Source organism: Xiphias gladius, chromosome 22, assembly GCF_016859285.1.
Source record: "Xiphias gladius isolate SHS-SW01 ecotype Sanya breed wild chromosome 22, ASM1685928v1, whole genome shotgun sequence".
NCBI lineage: Eukaryota > Metazoa > Chordata > Actinopteri > Istiophoriformes > Xiphiidae > Xiphias > Xiphias gladius.
The window spans coordinates 23,761,924-23,779,280 of NC_053421.1; the positions used below are offsets into that span (position 1 = coordinate 23,761,924).

Here is a 17,357-nt window from a genome sequence, read left to right on the forward strand (position 1 = left end):
CTGAACAACACATCGGGTTGACAGGGTTTTCCCTTTGACATGGGCTTGTAGTGAAGATGAGATGGAGTTTTTTTTTTCCTCTGTGACATGGAAGAGGAGGGAGGCTGAGGTGTAGGTGGCTCCACTTGTGGATCACAAAGTGTACTGCATGTTGATCGAAACTAAGAGGCACCACATGTAGACTGGTGTGAAAGTTTTATTCATTTAAATGAAACCAAAATGCAGTTTCACATAGTACATCTTTAATGCAGAATAAAGCACTGCTTTCGGTTCCCCTTAAATGAGAGCGAGAGTAAAGATGTTGAATAAGATGTAAAAATTGTTTTATATTAATTACACAGAAAATAAATAATTTTGTCATACAGCCCCCTCTTTCACCCATTAATGTTTGTTGTAGGTGGTTTGTGATTTCCAATGTTTATAGGTCACTGTCAGAGTGTCAAACGAATATAACAGGGACTTTTTCTTCACACCATATAGTTCATCTGAGTTGACCTGATTTGTGATAAGGGAGATACACTGCCTGTCTATATAACAGCATGTTGCGGTATCCCTTGCGACATGCTCCTGCTTCATTGTGTCTCCCGAAGTCTATTTTCTGAACGTAGGGCTCAGTATGTACAATAACAGCTGAACATGTGTTTACGTCTGAAGGATATTTAAAATTTAAAGAGTTAAGAAAGCTTCAAAAGAGTAATTTTTCAGCCTCAGGGCTTGAACCTGCCCTTAATTTTGCTGGTTAAATACATGAGGGGGGTGTTCCTTTAAAAATCACATTCAGGTTAAATTCAGTCACTTCCTTCCTTCCTGTTCTCTGATGAGCCATGGGACAAACTGTACAAGTTTATCTACGGCTATTTTGACGTTATTTTACGCTATGGATCTGGCCTATTTCTGCATAAAAAGTGCCAGCATCGCTGGCTTATCTCTTTTAAACTACTACGAGGATAGTATTAAATGGAGATTTACTACATATTTTCTGAATGGAAGACTCAATATACAGTATAAAGTGCAGTCAGAAAGTATTCAGACCCGTTCCCTTTTTCACGTTTTGCTTTGCTGCAGCTTTTACGCTAAAATAGTTTAAATTAATTGTTTCCCTCGTAAATCTTACGAGGGGAAAAACCGAATTTTAGAATTTTTTGCAAATGAATAAAAAAGGAAAAACTGAAACATCACATTGACACAAGTATTCAGACCCTTTGCTATGACACTTTAGCTCAGTTTAGCTCAGATGCCTCCCAGTTAAGTGAAGGGGTCTGACTACTTTCTGAATGCACCGTACTGTAACAACTATAAAACCACAAAGCTATTTGTAGTAGATTTGAAGCATGAAGGGTTAAGAGAGCTCCAAAAGAAAACTTGAACATGCCCCCGATTTAGATATTTAAATATGTTTAGGGTTGGTTTTTTATGTTAAGTTCAGCTCCTTCCTTCCTTCCTTATTCCATGTTTGACTAATCGATAACGAAACAATCTGCACAAAGTTCACCTGCTGCTGATTGAAACTTTCTTATGCAATTGATTTAACCTTTGGTATAAGAAGTGCTCGCATCACTGGCATTGGGTTTTGTTTTTAAAGTCTCTCCAACTACTAAGAGGACAGTGTGAGAAAGTTTTGCCACACATTGTCTGAATGTCTGAACAGCTTCGTAAAGTGCTTGAACATTACAATAATGTTGTTGTTTGAATAAATGTAGAAAATCTAAAAATCAAGGCTGAAATCAGCCACTTCTGTCTACCTGGGTCCTTGAAGAACCAATTATGACACCAACTGCACAAACTGAAATTTAAGATCTCACTCCAGGTTTTCTTGTGCAATTGATTTGCTCATATTTGATATAAAAAAGTGCAAATCACTGGCATGGGATTTTTTTTTTTTTTAGGTTATTTTAAACTGCTAAGAGGACATTATGAGTAAGTTTTGTAACATAAGCATCTGTCAGAACTGACTGTAAAATTCCCTTCCATTAATTTTAGCTCGTAACTTTTTGGCTTTTTAGTTTTGTTGTGACTTTTTGTGATCGTTTAGTTTCGCACCAGCACTTATAATTCCACAGTATTTGCCAAAACCCCGTCCATTAGGTAATGCAATCTGTGTAACATATGACAGTGTAAGATGAGACTTATTGTGTAAATTATTAGGATAATTGACCTAATTTCATTAATGGTAATTATACGTATTTTATAGTTTCAGAACTTAAGTAATATATTACATTTACAGTTTGAGTTATTTTGTCCAACTGTTGTGGCGGTCATTAAAGGATAGGTTCAAAATATTCTGTCTTCAAAAAAGAGTCAGTTGCCCATATTAAACATGGGAACAGTTTGCTTGCTGTAATCATTCCTCCTGTTCATACTGTTCATACTGGATATAACGAGATTCCTTCCTCAGCTTTCAAGCTTTCTTCAGCTTTCAGTGTAAGCGATGGGGACAAAATCAACAGTCCTTGTTCTCTGTCTAGTACGAGGCTTCAGCAGTCTGAGTTTATCGTATAAATGGGCATCATCCAAAGATAAAGTCATTCTAATATAAAACTCCCTTGTTGTGTTCCCCCAGGAAAATGTTTTCCCGTTGTGCTGCAGCAGAGGGGTAGTAATGCAAAAAAAGGAAAATTCATACCAGAAGACTTAATGCACTGATTTGACTAGCTCAGACTGCTGAAGTCTCATATTGGCTTGGAACAAATTTTGAAAGATGCCGGTGGTTTTTGTCCCTCACGCTTACTTGTCTCTTAGAAATTACACAACAGTAGCAACAGAATGTGTTGTTGTGCGTTTTTGAAGGAAACGTAATGCAGAACGGGTTACGTTTCACATTAACATAATGAGAAAGTGCTGTTAATTAACTTATCCGGCAGAAATGTTGATACTGAACGTATCAGTAAAACGACCACTCGCATTTGTTTTCCGTCATAATATCCAAATCCTGCAGTACGACATCTACTTCTAGTGACTACAGCATTACTAAAGTTTTTAATGGATATGTTTAGGCACGGACATCATCTGGGTAAAAATAGGGAGGGATCATTGTCTGGTTTAACACAGACCATGATGACTTGAGATACAACATGTTTATTAACATTTAACTGAAACTATGATATTTCCATTAATCAAAGTGCTTTTGTCGCCTAAACCTGACCACAGTCGGGAGTCTGGATGCACAGCCCAGACTCTGGTGTCACCTCTTTGATTATGTTTTTCAGTAGAACTTAATTTGGAAAATAATTCACTAATATATAAAAATATTTTCATGGAGACAGGGTCCTTTAATGGCCACTAAGAACAGGAGGAATGACTACAGCGAGCAAGAACCATTTCTGTTTCCATACGAGCACCTGACTACTGTTTTTACATCAGTGAGATAAGATAAGATAAGACTTTGTGACATGGATTGATGATAGGGGAAGTAAAGTTATTGTATTTTAAATATAAATGTAGACATGAGGATGAGAAATCTTGGTATGAAAACAGTAGTGATAGTTTGAAAGTTGGGTTTTAAAGAATTTGTGTGAGCCAGAGAGCCGAGACAGTGATAGGGTCAATTTCCATTTCACTTAACTGTTTTTAGTTTCATGCTCCATGGGGCATCCCCAACCAACCAGTTTGTGTTCTCCTGGATAATGTAAATGTCACCAGCTTTCTCCCACCTTATTTCTGTCAAGCACACACACACAAACAAACACACACACACACACACACACACACACACACACACACACACACACACACACACACACACACCTACACACGCGACATGAGAGATAGATGGGCTGGATGTGGGTTCTCGGGTGCTGTCCCCACTCAAAACAAGAAAGGAGTAAACAGTTTTTCTCTATTGTTTTTTAGGCATCTTACCTGTACTAGTAAAGTGTGTGATGGAAACATATTTACGAGTTCTTATCAAATGTCTCCACATAATCTTGCTATAGGTGTAGGAGCACAATGAAAAAGGATGGAAGTCAAACTAAGCTCTGAGCTCTGTATTAAGATTTTAAATAGCATAAAATGAATACATAAGGTCAGTGTGGTCTCCAGTAAAGAGCTTTGTGCCTTTTGAGAAACCACATTGCTCTTTAGTGTTAGGTTAATTGTTGTCATGTCAAAGTTCAACTCTCCCCATTGAGAACATAATGTCACTTTGGTTGGTGCCACAGCACTGATGTAAACCTGATGAACAATCAGTTTATTCAAACAAGAGAGAACAGTTCTGCTTTTGTGGTCCCAAACATTGAGATATAGCTTGTACAAGTTGGCACATAGTGTAAAATGCTACATAGTGTGTCACAATCGTAAAAAAAACAAAACATATATATGGGCTGATATTGTGTTTTTTTTTTTTTTATTAAACACATAACATAAACAATCTGGACACGGATTTCTTAGATTCTATTTTTAAAAAATTAGCACCAAGATATACAGTTAGGCACAAAAGTAATTGGACATTGACATAATTTTTGTAATTTTGCCTCTGTACACCATCACGATGGATCTGAAACGAAGCCATCAAGATGTGATTGAAGTGTAGACTTTCAATTTCAATTCAAGGGGTTTAACGAAAACATTGCCCCTCATTTTCAGAGGCTCGAACTTGGACAACTGACTGACAATCAGTTTCCAGGCCAGGTGTGGAATGTTCCCTTGTAATTTCATGACAAATTAAGCAGATTAAAGGTCTGGAAGTTGTTCATGGGATCTGTCAATATACCGTCCAAAGAGGTGTTGATGAGTGAAGGAGGCCATCATTAGGCTGAAAAAACAAAACAAAATTATCAGACGGATGGCAGAATCTTTAGGAGTGGCCAAATCAACTATGTGGTACATTCTTAAAAAGAATGAATGCACTGGTGAGCTCAGCAACACCAAAAGGCCTGGACGACCACGGAAGACAACTAAAGTGGCTGATCGCAGAAAAACCCCTTTATGACATCTAGCCAGGTCAAGAACACTCTACAGGACGTAGGCGTATCATTGTCAGATTCTACAATCAAGGGACGCCATCATGAATGTAAATACAGAGGGTTTACCACAAGGTGCAAACCACTGGTAACAAGAACAGGGAGGCCAGATTAGACTTTACCAGAAAACACCTAAAAGAGCCTGCCCAGCTCTGGAACAAGATTCTTTGGACAGATGAAACCAAGATTAACTTGTACCAGAATGATGAGAAGAGAAGAGTATGGAGAAGGAAAGGAACGGCTCGTGATCCAAAGCAACCACGTGATCTCTCAAACATGGTGGAGGCAGTGTTATGGTAATGGCCACGTATGGCTGCCAGTGAAACTGGGTCACTGGTGTTTATTCATGATGTGACTGCTGATAGAAGTAGCAGGATGAATTCTGAAGTGTACAGGGCTGTACTATCTGCTCAGCTTCAGCCAAATGCTGCAGAACTGATAGGACGGTGCTTCTCTGTACAGATGGATAATGACCCAAGAAATACTGCAAAAGCAAGACAAGGGCTTCTCAAGGCAAAGAAATGGAATAGTCACCTGACCTCAACTCAAGTGAGCCTGCTTTTAACTTACTGAAGACAAAACTGAGGGCAGAAAGACCCACAGACAAGCAGCCACTGAAGGGACTGGCAAAGCATCTCAAGGGAGGAAACTCAGCATTTGGTGGTGTCCATGAGTTCCAGGCTTCAGGTAGTCATTGACTGCAAAGGATTTTTATCCAAGTATTAAAAATAGTCCTTATTTTAATAATTATGTTGTTTTGTCCAGTTACTTTTGAGCCTCTGAAAAAGAGGGCATATGCATTAAAATGGCTCTAATTCCTAACAGCCTACACTTCAGTCACATCTTGATGGCTACGTTTCAGATCCATTGTAGTGGTGTAAAGAGGCAAAATTACGAAAAATGGGTCACTGTCCAAATACTTATGTGCCTAACACTATATCTTGGTCCTATTTTTTAAAAATAGAATCTAAGAAATCCGTGTCAAGATTGTTTACGTTATGTGTTTATTAAAAAAAAAATATTAAAAAATATTTTTTTAAAATACCTCAATGTTCTGTGGCACCAACTAGAGTGACATACCTAACTGTATACTGAACAAGACATTTTACAGCTGAAAAGTCAACTTGTCGGTGCTCTATTGTGAACACCCTTGTTACAATGACACAGTTTCTAAATTACCTCAAACTGCCAAAATGATATAGCTGCATTAAACAAATATCGGCTGACATGTCGACCAGGCCGATTTATTGGTCTGGCTGATATTACAGGATGTATGTGGAGCCTGCAGCAAAGGAATAAATATTTTTTCTTTTTTTTTCTTTCAGCATTAGCATTGCAAAAATTGAACAAAATTTTTTTTAACTTTTAAAGTTTAAAAAAAAAAAAATAAATTATATTTTTATTTATATTTATATTTTTATTCATAATATGGTGTAAAGACCAAAGTGGCAAGACATATGGTTATTGTCTTGTAATCAAAATCAATATTGTTAATTACTTACACTGGCAATCCTTTTACTCATGTTGCTACCAGTTGGTAGTTACTCACTTGTAAGTGAACAAAAAGTTTATTTATTTTTGTTTTATTTTTTTCTTTTTTTTTTTATGTTTTTTTGAAAAAAAATTTTTTAAAAAAAAAAAAAAAAGAAAAAAAAAAAAAAAAAAAGAAAAAAAAACAAATAACATTTTTTTGGTTTTTTTTTTTTTATTTCATTTCTCATCATTCATCATCTCACAGATCCTCAGATTTCTTCTTTACCTTGAGACCTTCTGGCAACCACTGGACTGGACTGGGAAGCTCTGACTAGCTAAAAATAGCTTAAATAAGCAGCAAGCAAAAAAGCAAAATTCACATGGATGCACTAATCTTATAATATATAATATCTCTATATATAACATCTCTCACGGGGCCAGTTGGGTTTGTTGAGAGTTTTTTTTTTTTTTTTGCTTTTATTTTTGAACTTGATTTGGATATTTTTACTTTACTTTTTACTTTAGATTTATCTTGAAGTTTTTCTAGTTCTGAGTAGATTTATATTGTGGTTCTGGTACCACTATCCTGACTGACCTCCACAACACTCCCTCCACCCAGGTGCCAAAACATAAACAAGTGATAAACATAAAAATCCAATGAAGTATATCAACATCGAAAAGGAATCACCACACCAATATCACAAACACAAAACAGGCAAAAAATTTTTTGTTTCCTCATTTGTTTTACTATCATGTGTATCTTTGTTTTCATCTCCCAAAGAATTTCCCCCACCCTAGTCTATCTCACCAACAAATGCGTTACTAAGTGACCTTTATTTGTTTACTACTTACATGTTTGAGAGATTGTCGTACACTCGGTGCGTGCCGTCATCACTGTGTCATGCTGAGCGGTGATGAGGCAGAGATAAACATGGATTACACAATCATGCTGCGTTATGTTTGGCCCTGAGTAAAGGTGAGTTACAAAGAAGGTGGAAGTGACTGGATTATTAGTTACTGTGGTAACAAGAGCAAGGACACAAACATGTTTCTGCTCACATGATTTTACTTATGTTTATTCTGAATAAACTGTTGTTGCTTGTTTTCTGAATGTAACAACTGTCACTTCCTGTGCAGGAGAGAGATTTTTCTGAGGAAAACTCCATGTTAATAACAAAACTTTCATGAACTGTGCATGAATAAAATCTGCATTATATCTAATTGCAACACTAAGCAGCAAAAAAGTCATTTATTTATTTGAAACCAATCCGTAACATTACTTAAAAGTCTTAATGAATCAGTATTTATATAAAATGCATCACATTTGACCCGCCACTTTCGGGTTTTTTAAATAATGTTTCTTTGAGGATTTGTTATTAAACTCCAGCAAACCGAGTATATCTGAGTGTGTAATTACAGTTAAGCCATTACTGAATTGTTCATGAATGAACCTTCATTCAAGTTATGTGAACAGGTATTTCTGTTCAGTGGCATCATGGGAAATCCCTGGGGTTTTGCTGGGTGGATCCTCCCCCACAAAGGTGTTTTTCTTTACTCAACTCAAGCTGTTGCACCTGTGGTTCTTTTTACTGAAAGTGAAAGGCACAAAGGCTGACACCACAAATCAATGGTTCTCATTATATATCTTCAGATATTTAAAAAACTGCTGGTACTCACTCTTTGTCTCTTGTTAGAAGTGAATAAAACAACACATTTCCAGAGGGGGGAAAATGCCTGTATTTTTGATGTATTTATTTCACTGTTACACTTGGAAAACAAGAAATAAACGTATTATCTTGGGTGTCCAAGGTCACAGCAACATCCTGTAAGAAAGTGTGGGAAGGCTGAACTGTAATTTCATCAGCAGGGATGGACCAAGTTTGGTATGAAAGATCATCGAAATGACAACAGAAGTAAAATGTAATATTCGTGCCTACCTCAGTGTTAATATTTAGGTGCAAAACTCTGTAAATGCAGATATAAATGTTAGATTTAAAAAGAAACATTTTGAGATTCAGATGCATCAACCTCTCCAAACAAATTTGGAAACTGCCTTAAAGACATACCTTTCAGTTGAGGTAGTCTGAAACTTGCCAACATGTTATTACAAGCCGAGTTTTGCAGAAATGTTGTCACCACCTCAGAGTCCACATCACTCTGCCGAGCTACCATGTAAAGTAATTGACAAAGTTAGTTAGTTCAAAAATCCAGTGTTTACCTCGTGATTTCCTGAATTTTGCAGCAGTCCCCAGTAACTCAGTCGTTTGAAGATTAAAGGGTGAATATTGGATTTTCGGGCCCGGAGTGTAATCATTTGGCAGGTTACTGAAAAAACTACAGCTAATCAGACAGATAACTGACCAAACTGCAGCTGATAAGAGAAGTAACTGACCCAAACTACAGCTAATTGGTTAGATAACTGACCAAACTACGACCAAAACTACAACTAATAAGAGAGATAACTGACCGGACTAGAGCTAATAAAGAGATATAACTGACCAAATGACAGCTAATAAGAGAGATAACTGACCAAGCTACAGCTAATCAGAGAGGTAATTCAACAAATTACAGCTAATCGGTTAGGTAACTGAGCAAACTAAAATCAAAAATACAGCTAATAAGAGAGATAACTTACCAAACTACAGCTATTTAGAGAGATAACTGACCAAACTATAGCTAATGGATTAGATAACTGACCAAACTATGACCAAAACTAAAGCTAGTAAGAGCGCTAACCGACCAAACTAGAGCTAATTGGTTAGATAACTCACCAAATATAGCTACAAAAAATATAACTGACCAAATTATAGCTAATAAGAGAGATAACTGACCAAACTACTACCAAACTACAGCTAATCAGAGATATAACTGAACAAACTATGTATAACCAGTTAGGTAACCGATAACTTCAGTGAAGCATGAGCTGTTTTACGGGAATTTAACTTAAGATGTAGAAGGCAATAATTTGGTTGGAGGCTGAAATTATTGTTATTTTGGAGTGAACTACTCCTTTAAGATGGCTTACCATACAGCATCAATCTGTTGAGGGAGTCGACTGTGTCTGTTTCCTTTAAAGGTGGCTCCACTTCCTGGAAAATGATGCAGCTGGCGCAGTTCGCCCACTTGCCGCTCCAGAGCAGGTTCCTCCGCTCTGGCCTTCCTGGATAAAAACCACAAGACACCGGTAAAGCAGAAATAGTACTGATCAGTAAGTGACGCAGGACAAAGTGGGCATGCTGTTGTATACCCCCAATGGGCCAAAAGGTTAATCATTAGCAGAAGTGTTCTAAAGCTGCTTTCTCTAAATGGATAAGTTACCAACTAGAAAATTTCCAAATTACCAACTTAGGTAGACCTAGGTTTTTTGGAGGGGTTAAATAAATGAAATATAACATGTTAACTAGTGAGCTTTAGAACCATCCCCCCTGTTTCCAGTCTTTGTGCTAAACTAAGGTGACTGAACAAAATCCTGAACCTATGTTTTAAGCAGGGTCCCCGTGTTAAAGTCTAGATTTAAGACATACATTATTTCAGTTTTAAATGTTGCATATTCCTAAATTAATGTGTTTAATAAATTTACCATGCAGCAAATCTGGACCCTATTATATTCAAGTATATAAATGCATGTACAGTTAAAAAAATAACTGTACTTGCTGCATAGTGATGTGAGGAATAGGGGGCCCAGCAGATCATTTTTACCCCAGGGTCCATGGTCTTGGTTAACTAACAAAGGTAAAATTTAGTTTAAAAATGTCTGTTCAATGGTATTTTTTATGAGGAATGAGAGAGTCATTATAGAGAATAATACTTGTATATCTTGCATCACAATAATGTTGACAAATAAGCTGTGACCTGAGGCAGGACAATAACACTGAAGAAACAATATGAAAGACTTTTCAATTAACTCAAATCATGACATTTAGTCAACTAAGAAATTTGTTAGTTAGGGGCAGTTCTACTGGGTCTATTCATTTCATGGTTCATTAGGATTAGGGTTAGGATTTTTGGAAGTGTGACTTATTACCTGGGGGGGTTCATTTGAAAAATGTACCAGTGTTTTCTTTGCTGGATGCAATACTTTCTCTCTTTGCTCTGTTGGTATCCACCTGTTGAAATTCCTTTTTTTCCCCTTCTTTTTAATTTACTCTTTTTTTTTTTTTTTTTACTGTGTTCTGTAGATAAGTTCTGGCAAGCTGTAGTTGTTTGTTCAGCCAGTGTGAAGCAAAAGAAGGGTGACTTTGAAAAGGAAATCCTCCTGTTTGTTCTACATGTGAGGATGTGAGTATAGAAGAATTGGAATTAGAATTAAAGAATAAGACTATTACAGAATTACACTGATTTAAAGTTTTTGTGAACTGGATTTATTTATATTAAAAAGTTTTTTAAAACTGTAAACCAACCCAAAAGTAGATTGTAAATCCCCTTGAGGGAGGCAAATCTGTGATTTTGGTTTAAATAAATAAAACTTCCTTGATTTGAGTTGGCTAACAGAAATGCTCAGGGGTTTTCCCACTGTGGTAAGAATCCCTGTAATGTTTTGGCATTAATTTGATATTTTTAAAAATGTATTTAAACACTGGTACATGTGTGTTTGTGTGGACAAATTGTGGTTTGAAACCATCGATATGAGGAGGTTGGGGTTAGGCATGTATTTGTAATGGTTAAATTTAGGGTAAGGGGCTGGGGAATGTATTATGTCAATGAGTGTCCTCACAACTATAGAAAGTGCACGTGTGTGTGTGAGTGTGTGTGTGGGTGTGTGTGTGTGTGTGTGTGTGTATGTGTGTGTGTGTTTGCGCGTGTGTGTTTTTGCGTGTGTCTTTGCGTTTGCCTGTGTGTATGTTTGCGTGTGTGTGTGATTGCGTGTGTGTGTGTTTGCGTGTGTGTGTGTGTGTGTGTGTGTGTGTGTGTGTGTTTGTGTGTTGAGCTTCTGTGAATGCAGAATCTACTGTAGTTACCCTTCAGTTCCAAATCACCCCTTTCAGCATTTTGATGATAGGTCCAGGTCTGCTTTATGCAGTTATCTCCCCTAACAAATATGGAAAAAATAAACACATAAATTGAAGCTGCAGGAGAAACACAACACTGAGACTTTCATTTTTGAAACATCATTTACATCTTTCAAACTTTCTAAATGTCACTTCCCTATATCTGGTGTCTAATTATAATGTTGGGCTTTCTTGTTCCTGTTGTTTCTCATGGCCCTTTCTTGTTTTTAGCCATGCTGTAATCCTTTAATATTATCAGTGGTGGAAAGTAACTAAGTATTTTACTTAGATACTGTGCCTAAGTACAATTTTTACTTTACTGGAGTATTTTCATTTTATGCTACATTTCATCTCTACTTCACTACTATTCAGAGGGAAATGTACTTTTTACTCCACTACATTTGATAGGAGTAGCTATTACTTTTCAGATAAAAATGTTACATAAAAGAACAAATGATAAGTTACAAAATACAATACATTGTCAAAATATTAAAAGAGCGTTCAAGCCTTTTTGGCTTGAAGGAACAAACTCAGTGTCTGTGGGCCCCTTGTAATGTTTCAGATGTCTATGAGGTAGCTGTTCCACTAAAGCGATACTTCCTCTCTAAACTACTCAGATTTCATTTCAATAAAGTTAAAGAGTAGAGAAAAGTCCAAAAAAAAAAAACCCAAAACAAAAAAAAACAAATTTTTTTCACTGACACCCCCCCCCCACACACAGACACGCACACACAGACCCCTCCTACCCTACTAATCATTCCGAAACCCTGTATCTTCTCAAACTAGTTTTAGAGAATTGTTCTTTGAACGCATCATGACCTGTATCATAAACAATGCAGTGTTATGAAATATTTTAACTTCCATTCACTTTGATTTCCTCTTAATTGGACTCCCAGATATTTGGATTTAGTCGCTATAAGGTAGTGTGTGTGTGTGTGTGTGTGTGTGTGTGTGTGTGTGTGTGTGTGTGTGTGTGTGTGTATTTGCTGCCTCACATGCGCATATGTCCTGTCAGCAGCAGTGTGTCATTGGCTGTCTCCTCCAAGCTGAACAAAGTGTTGTCCAGTGCTTTGAACTTCTGGATGTCAGCCTCTCTATGACTGACTGCTGCTTTAAAGTACCATGTCCCCAGATACTAAAACACATAGAGACGCAGAGAGGTGGAATGAAACTGTGGGGTGGAATCTGTTTTAAGATACAAGCCTACAAGGTGCAAAAAGACCACTAAAGGAAAGAACCGAGGGAGTGGAAAGTGTGTCTGTGTGACAGCGTCTAATATTTATCTTGGTAAATCTCTCTGTATCTGCAGAAAGTATAAAACATGACTGCATTACAAAATCATAAGATTAACTCAACTTAAACATTATACAGTGGGACTAACAGTAAACTTTGCTGGCCTGAAATGAAATTTGTCATAAAATGAATTTTCCCTGAAAAATCATCCTAAACAAAGTGCGAGTGAAAGAAATAAAAAAATGTTTTCAGTCCGTCATAATAAACCGTGGGACCAAACTCAAAGCTCTGAGACATTTTTTGCTATCGGTTGTGATGTGAGTACATTTTGCATTTTCATAATACAGAAACTCTATATGTCATTTTGTTTCTCACCTGCTGACGGTTGACAGTGTTGGCAGGGAACAGCTCAGGAAGGGAACAGGGAACGATGGCCTGATACAACAAATGATATAAATAGATAAAAAATGACAGCGCTTTACCCATCATAACTGCAACCTTACGAGTCAATACTTAATAATGCACCGGATCAAAATGCCTGTAAATCATAAGGACACTCTTTTATGTGTAATGTTTCAACATGCCACTTGAAATGAGCGTGGGTGTAAGTAAATGATTAACCTGTACAACTGTAATACCCCCGATCTTTAAAAGAGACATGCTGAATATGGGACAGCTGCGGTCTTCAACGTAAAGACACAGACTTAGGATAAACACATTTAGAGTAAAATGAGTCATCCTTCCACATGTGGAGCTTTACTCATGTTCCAAAATCTGTTTTCAGAAAAACTCACTTGAAAGCACTCTCACTAACTGAGTCACCATCATGTGTAGGAGGTGGTTGTTTCTTTTAAAATTACTTAAACAGCGCAGTTAAGTATAGAAAGTCTTAGTAAACTAACATGATGCCAGGTCAGATACTCTCAGAAACCCTTAAAAAACAAAGCATTGCTAGTTTGTTTGAGTTCGGTCTGTCCGGACTGAAGTCCCACACATTCTCTGTCAACATACACCTACTAGGAATCATTAACCACAAGTTTTAAGTTAACTGTACTTTCTCTCAGCCTACACTGGTGCTTGTCTGTCTCTGTCAGGTTTTGGGGAACCAAAAAAAAAAAAAAAAGTCAGAAAATAGTTAAAAAAACAAAAAAGGCCTGTCAAAATTTCACACAGCCCAAGCTGACGTACTCAAATTGCTCGTATAGTCTAACTGAAAATTAAAAACACAAAATATTTAGTTTAATATCATATACTGTAGAGGACTAATAAAACACACAAATATTCCCATTAGAGAACCTGAAACCAGCAAATTGTTGGTATTTTTGACTTAATTAGTCATCAAAATAGTTGCCAATTACTTTTGTTCGACCGACTAATTGATCAATCGACTCAGCCCTTCATCTCTAGTATAGATTATCGCGAGGTCTTAGGTCAAGTTCGACACATACTTCCACAAGGTGGTGTCAAACAACAAGCTTGTCTTCCCACGATACACAATTATGTAAACTACTCCAGAAATTCTGTTTTTGCGATGCGGGGGGCTTTTTACATTAAATCCACTGAGCTACACATGTCCAGGTGACAAGATTTTTTTGCAAATGAATCTCATCTGCAAATGTTTTTGTTCTAGCTTGATAAAATCTTCATCAGACACCGTTCATGCAGTGTAAAATCGTATGTGGATTCCAGTTTCATTGCCATCTGTCTCTCCGTGTAGGACAGCTTTTATTTCTCGCACACCTTAGCACAACTGTGATTATTTTTAATAAATTTAATAAAGGTGAGCGCGGCAAACTGTTTTCTCGTCCTGACAAGCAGACCACTACAACACGATAGAAATTAATGTCTCTGTGATGCATGCAAAGCATTTTCCTCTAAGCTCAGCTTGATTAAATATTTTTAGTGCCAACATGAGGTTACAATTGTGTTTTATCTGCTTATTGTTTCATTCTGTTTACTGCCGTGTTTCCGATTGTTTTGTCCAATGGATTTGCTCAATTGTACCTTCCCTTTAATTAAATTTAAATTAGTTAATTAGTAAGTGCGCTTTATGTTTTCTTTATTACAATTTCTTATATTTGTTGCACATACATCATATACACACATTCGGTATTTCCAGTATATACACACACAAACACAATAAGTCCTACTTTCATGTAAGTTAGGTGTTGACTTTATGGTAATATTGTACTGTGTTATCTGGACGGTCGTTATATCAATGAGGGTAGGCTAAATACCAGAAGCCTCACTCTGTATAATGCAATACACTTCAACAGCACCACAAACTACATCCTCCAAAATGATCACACAGTTGAATCAGCACCTCTCTAAAACGTCAATAAAAACATTATAACCTTCATTTAGGGAGGATTTATTGCAGGGACTGATTTATTAGACTGCATTAGTTTTAGCTGGGTGTACCTAATAAACTGCCAACTGTGTCAGTGTGTATATATACTGTATATTCAAGTTGTTTGCACACCTAGTCTCCTCAGCTATATGCCTACCCCTGCACATTGTTTTTGTACCTATTTTTAATTTATATGTGTGAATAAACTAAACTAATCTTCATCTGAGAGCTGTTGATTGAAGTTCACTTAAAACTATGAGGCTTCAGTTTGGAGTGTTGTTGTCTTAGAAAGCATTTTTTCTAAGCGTTTCTGAGAGTTCCTGTTAGTGTGTTCACTCCCTGTTGTTAATTGGCATTTTGCTATCTTTGAATCTAACAGCAGTTGAACTGCAGCCAAGAATTGTGGAAGTCCTGTATTTATGATTCCAAACACAGCAAATGATCTTGTTTTTTTTCTGTAATAAAATTAGTGCTGTCTCAACATGATTCCTTTTTAACCATTAGGTCAAAGACCTTGTAGTATTTCTGTTTTTGAAAATGGAATTGAGTGTCCTGTGCATTCTTCAGTTATATCTCATGCATATTAAGTAGTTCATGTAAGTATAACCAAAAACAACAAATTCTGCTTTTTTAAATTGTTTAATGATAATGTTATCAATGAACAAACAAATCAACAAGTGCCACGCCAAATTTATTCTAAGTATTTAAACCAGAGTGATTCTTGGATAAGGTAAAAGCCAGTTTTTCTGTCTTTCAGGTGAAGAATGAGTGGACAGGAGCTGGACAGGACGGCATGAAGAGTCAGCTACACGGCGGGCGAATAATGGTTAACTAAATATAAACCCGCTGTTAAGTAAAAGGCTGTGAATACTGGAAAGACAGATGTAAGCCGGAAATGCACACACCAGATAACATGAACTAAAGGCAGCTACTGTATTCCCAGTATTTTCCCAGTGTCAGACGGCAAGTAGGAGGTGTTTAAAATTAGGCCAAAAAAAGGGGGATCACTTGACTTTCACTTTAAACATTTCTGAAGATGTATTTTCAAGAATTACTCAAAGCAAAACTTTCCAGTAACACTCTATGGAAAATTTTGAATGAAAACCCTCTCAATTCCCATTGTTAACTGCAGTTTCATTTTTGACTTCAAACAGAACATGAACTCTCCCAAATGCAACAATAGTTAGGTTAAAGGAGTGTAATTCTATTATTAACTCTAATTTCTTTTCATATATTGTTTCTGTCACTTCATGGCACTTCTGTAGTGTTTTATCAGTGACAGAATCGGCCGATCTGGGCACGTAGCTTGTTGTTCCTCTTCTCTGATGCCTTGGCAAATCCACCTACGATTCCCCCTTCAGCACCGATGCCAGGTCTCCACTCTCCTTCAGCTCCTTGACTATGTCCAAACCTCCGATCAGCTCTCCCTTCACGTAGAGCTGGGGGTAGGTTGGCCAGTTAGAATAAGTCTTTAGACCCTGACGCACCTCTTCGTCCTGCAGAATGTCAAAGGTGTCATAATCCACCCCGGTGCCGTTCAAAATCTCCAGTATCTGCCTGCTGAAGCCACACCGTGCGGCCTCCTTGTTGCCCTTCATGAACAGCATGACTGGGTTCTTGTTGATGGTGGTCTTCAGCCGGTGCTCCAAGGTGACAGCCTTGGGGCAGGTGTTCTCCAGCTCCCCAGACTCAGCCAGCTCCTTCACTATGTCCAGCCCTCCCACCAGCTCTCCATTCACATACAGCTGAGGGTACGTGGGCCAGTTGGAGTAGGTCTTCAGGCCCTGTCGGACCTCCTCGTCGGACAGGATGTCGAAGCTGCTGAACTGGATGCTGTGCTCCTTCAGCAGGGCCACTATCTGCCGGCTGAAGCCGCAGCGGGGCTCCTGTGAGGACCCTTTCATGAAGAGCATACAGGGCGCCGCGTTGATCAGCTTCTTTAGCCGCTGGTTCGGGTCTGTGGTGCTACTTTCCGCAGCTCCACCCGGACTCGCGGCCACTGCCAAGCGCTGTACCTTCTTGTTCAGATCCGGAGCATGGGCCCCGTCCAGGCGGTCCACCTTCTCCCCTCCCTTGAAGAAAACGAAAGTGGGGACAGAGGAGATTTCATACTTCTCCGACACCTCCGGCACCGCTTCCGCCTCCAGCTTCACAAACGTGGTGTGTGTGTGCTCCTTGGCCAGCTCGGCCATCACTTCGTTCATCTGGCCGCACTGAGGAGCCCATGCCGCCTGGAAGTGCACCACGGTCAGGCATTTTCCAGCTTTGGCTAAGAAATCTTCAAACTGCTGCTGGGTTGTTGCCTCCACGAGATTCGCCATTTTTCTTTCCCCTGCGCGGCGCTTCCGGTGACGA

General features: G+C 38.0%; 2 protein-coding genes across 5 annotated transcripts; both read right to left on the reverse strand.

The window, feature by feature from the left end:
- Nucleotides 1–7,158: 7,158 nt before the first annotated feature.
- apom (apolipoprotein M) lies at nt 7,159–13,608 on the reverse strand. Of its 4 annotated transcripts, XM_040116918.1 has the most exons (8): nt 13,274–13,440; nt 13,028–13,087; nt 12,415–12,554; nt 11,390–11,460; nt 9,457–9,591; nt 8,498–8,596; nt 8,369–8,396; nt 7,159–8,254 (listed from the first exon to the last, which is right to left on the reverse strand). In XM_040116918.1, the coding sequence occupies exons 1-7, from the start codon at nt 13,388–13,390 to the stop codon at nt 8,383–8,385; spliced, it is 636 nt and encodes a 211-aa protein (XP_039972852.1). In that variant the 5' UTR covers nt 13,391–13,440; the 3' UTR covers nt 7,159–8,254; nt 8,369–8,382. The 4 variants fall into 4 exon arrangements, 3 of the variants coding, with proteins under 3 accessions (XP_039972852.1, XP_039972851.1, XP_039972849.1); XR_005706373.1 differs by having other exon boundaries at nt 8,369–8,596; XM_040116917.1 differs by adding an exon at nt 13,447–13,608 and having other exon boundaries at nt 7,159–8,596; nt 13,274–13,335.
- A 2,014-nt stretch (nt 13,609–15,622) lies between these two features.
- On the reverse strand, nt 15,623–17,353 carry glrx3 (glutaredoxin 3). Its single transcript, XM_040117186.1, has one exon. It carries the CDS (start codon nt 17,321–17,323, stop codon nt 16,346–16,348), a length of 978 nt encoding a protein of 325 aa, XP_039973120.1. The 5' UTR covers nt 17,324–17,353; the 3' UTR covers nt 15,623–16,345.
- Between the last annotated feature and the right edge of the window lie 4 nt (nt 17,354–17,357).

Bases quoted from the DNA above. Each gene is read 5' to 3' on its own strand.
- apom (XM_040116915.1), bottom strand. From the start codon at position 13,390: ATGACTCATTTTACTCTAAATGTGTTTATCCTAAGTCTGTGTCTTTAC. The intron at 9,592-11,389 runs GTAACTACAGTA...GTTTTTATCCAG, and splicing joins GGGTGATTTGGAACTGAAGG to GAAGGCCAGAGCGGAGGAAC. The intron at 8,597-9,456 runs GTAAGCCATCTT...TTTACATGGTAG, and splicing joins CAACAGATTGATGCTGTATG to CTCGGCAGAGTGATGTGGAC.
- glrx3 (XM_040117186.1), bottom strand. From the start codon at position 17,323: ATGGCGAATCTCGTGGAGGCAACAACCCAGCAGCAGTTTGAAGATTTC.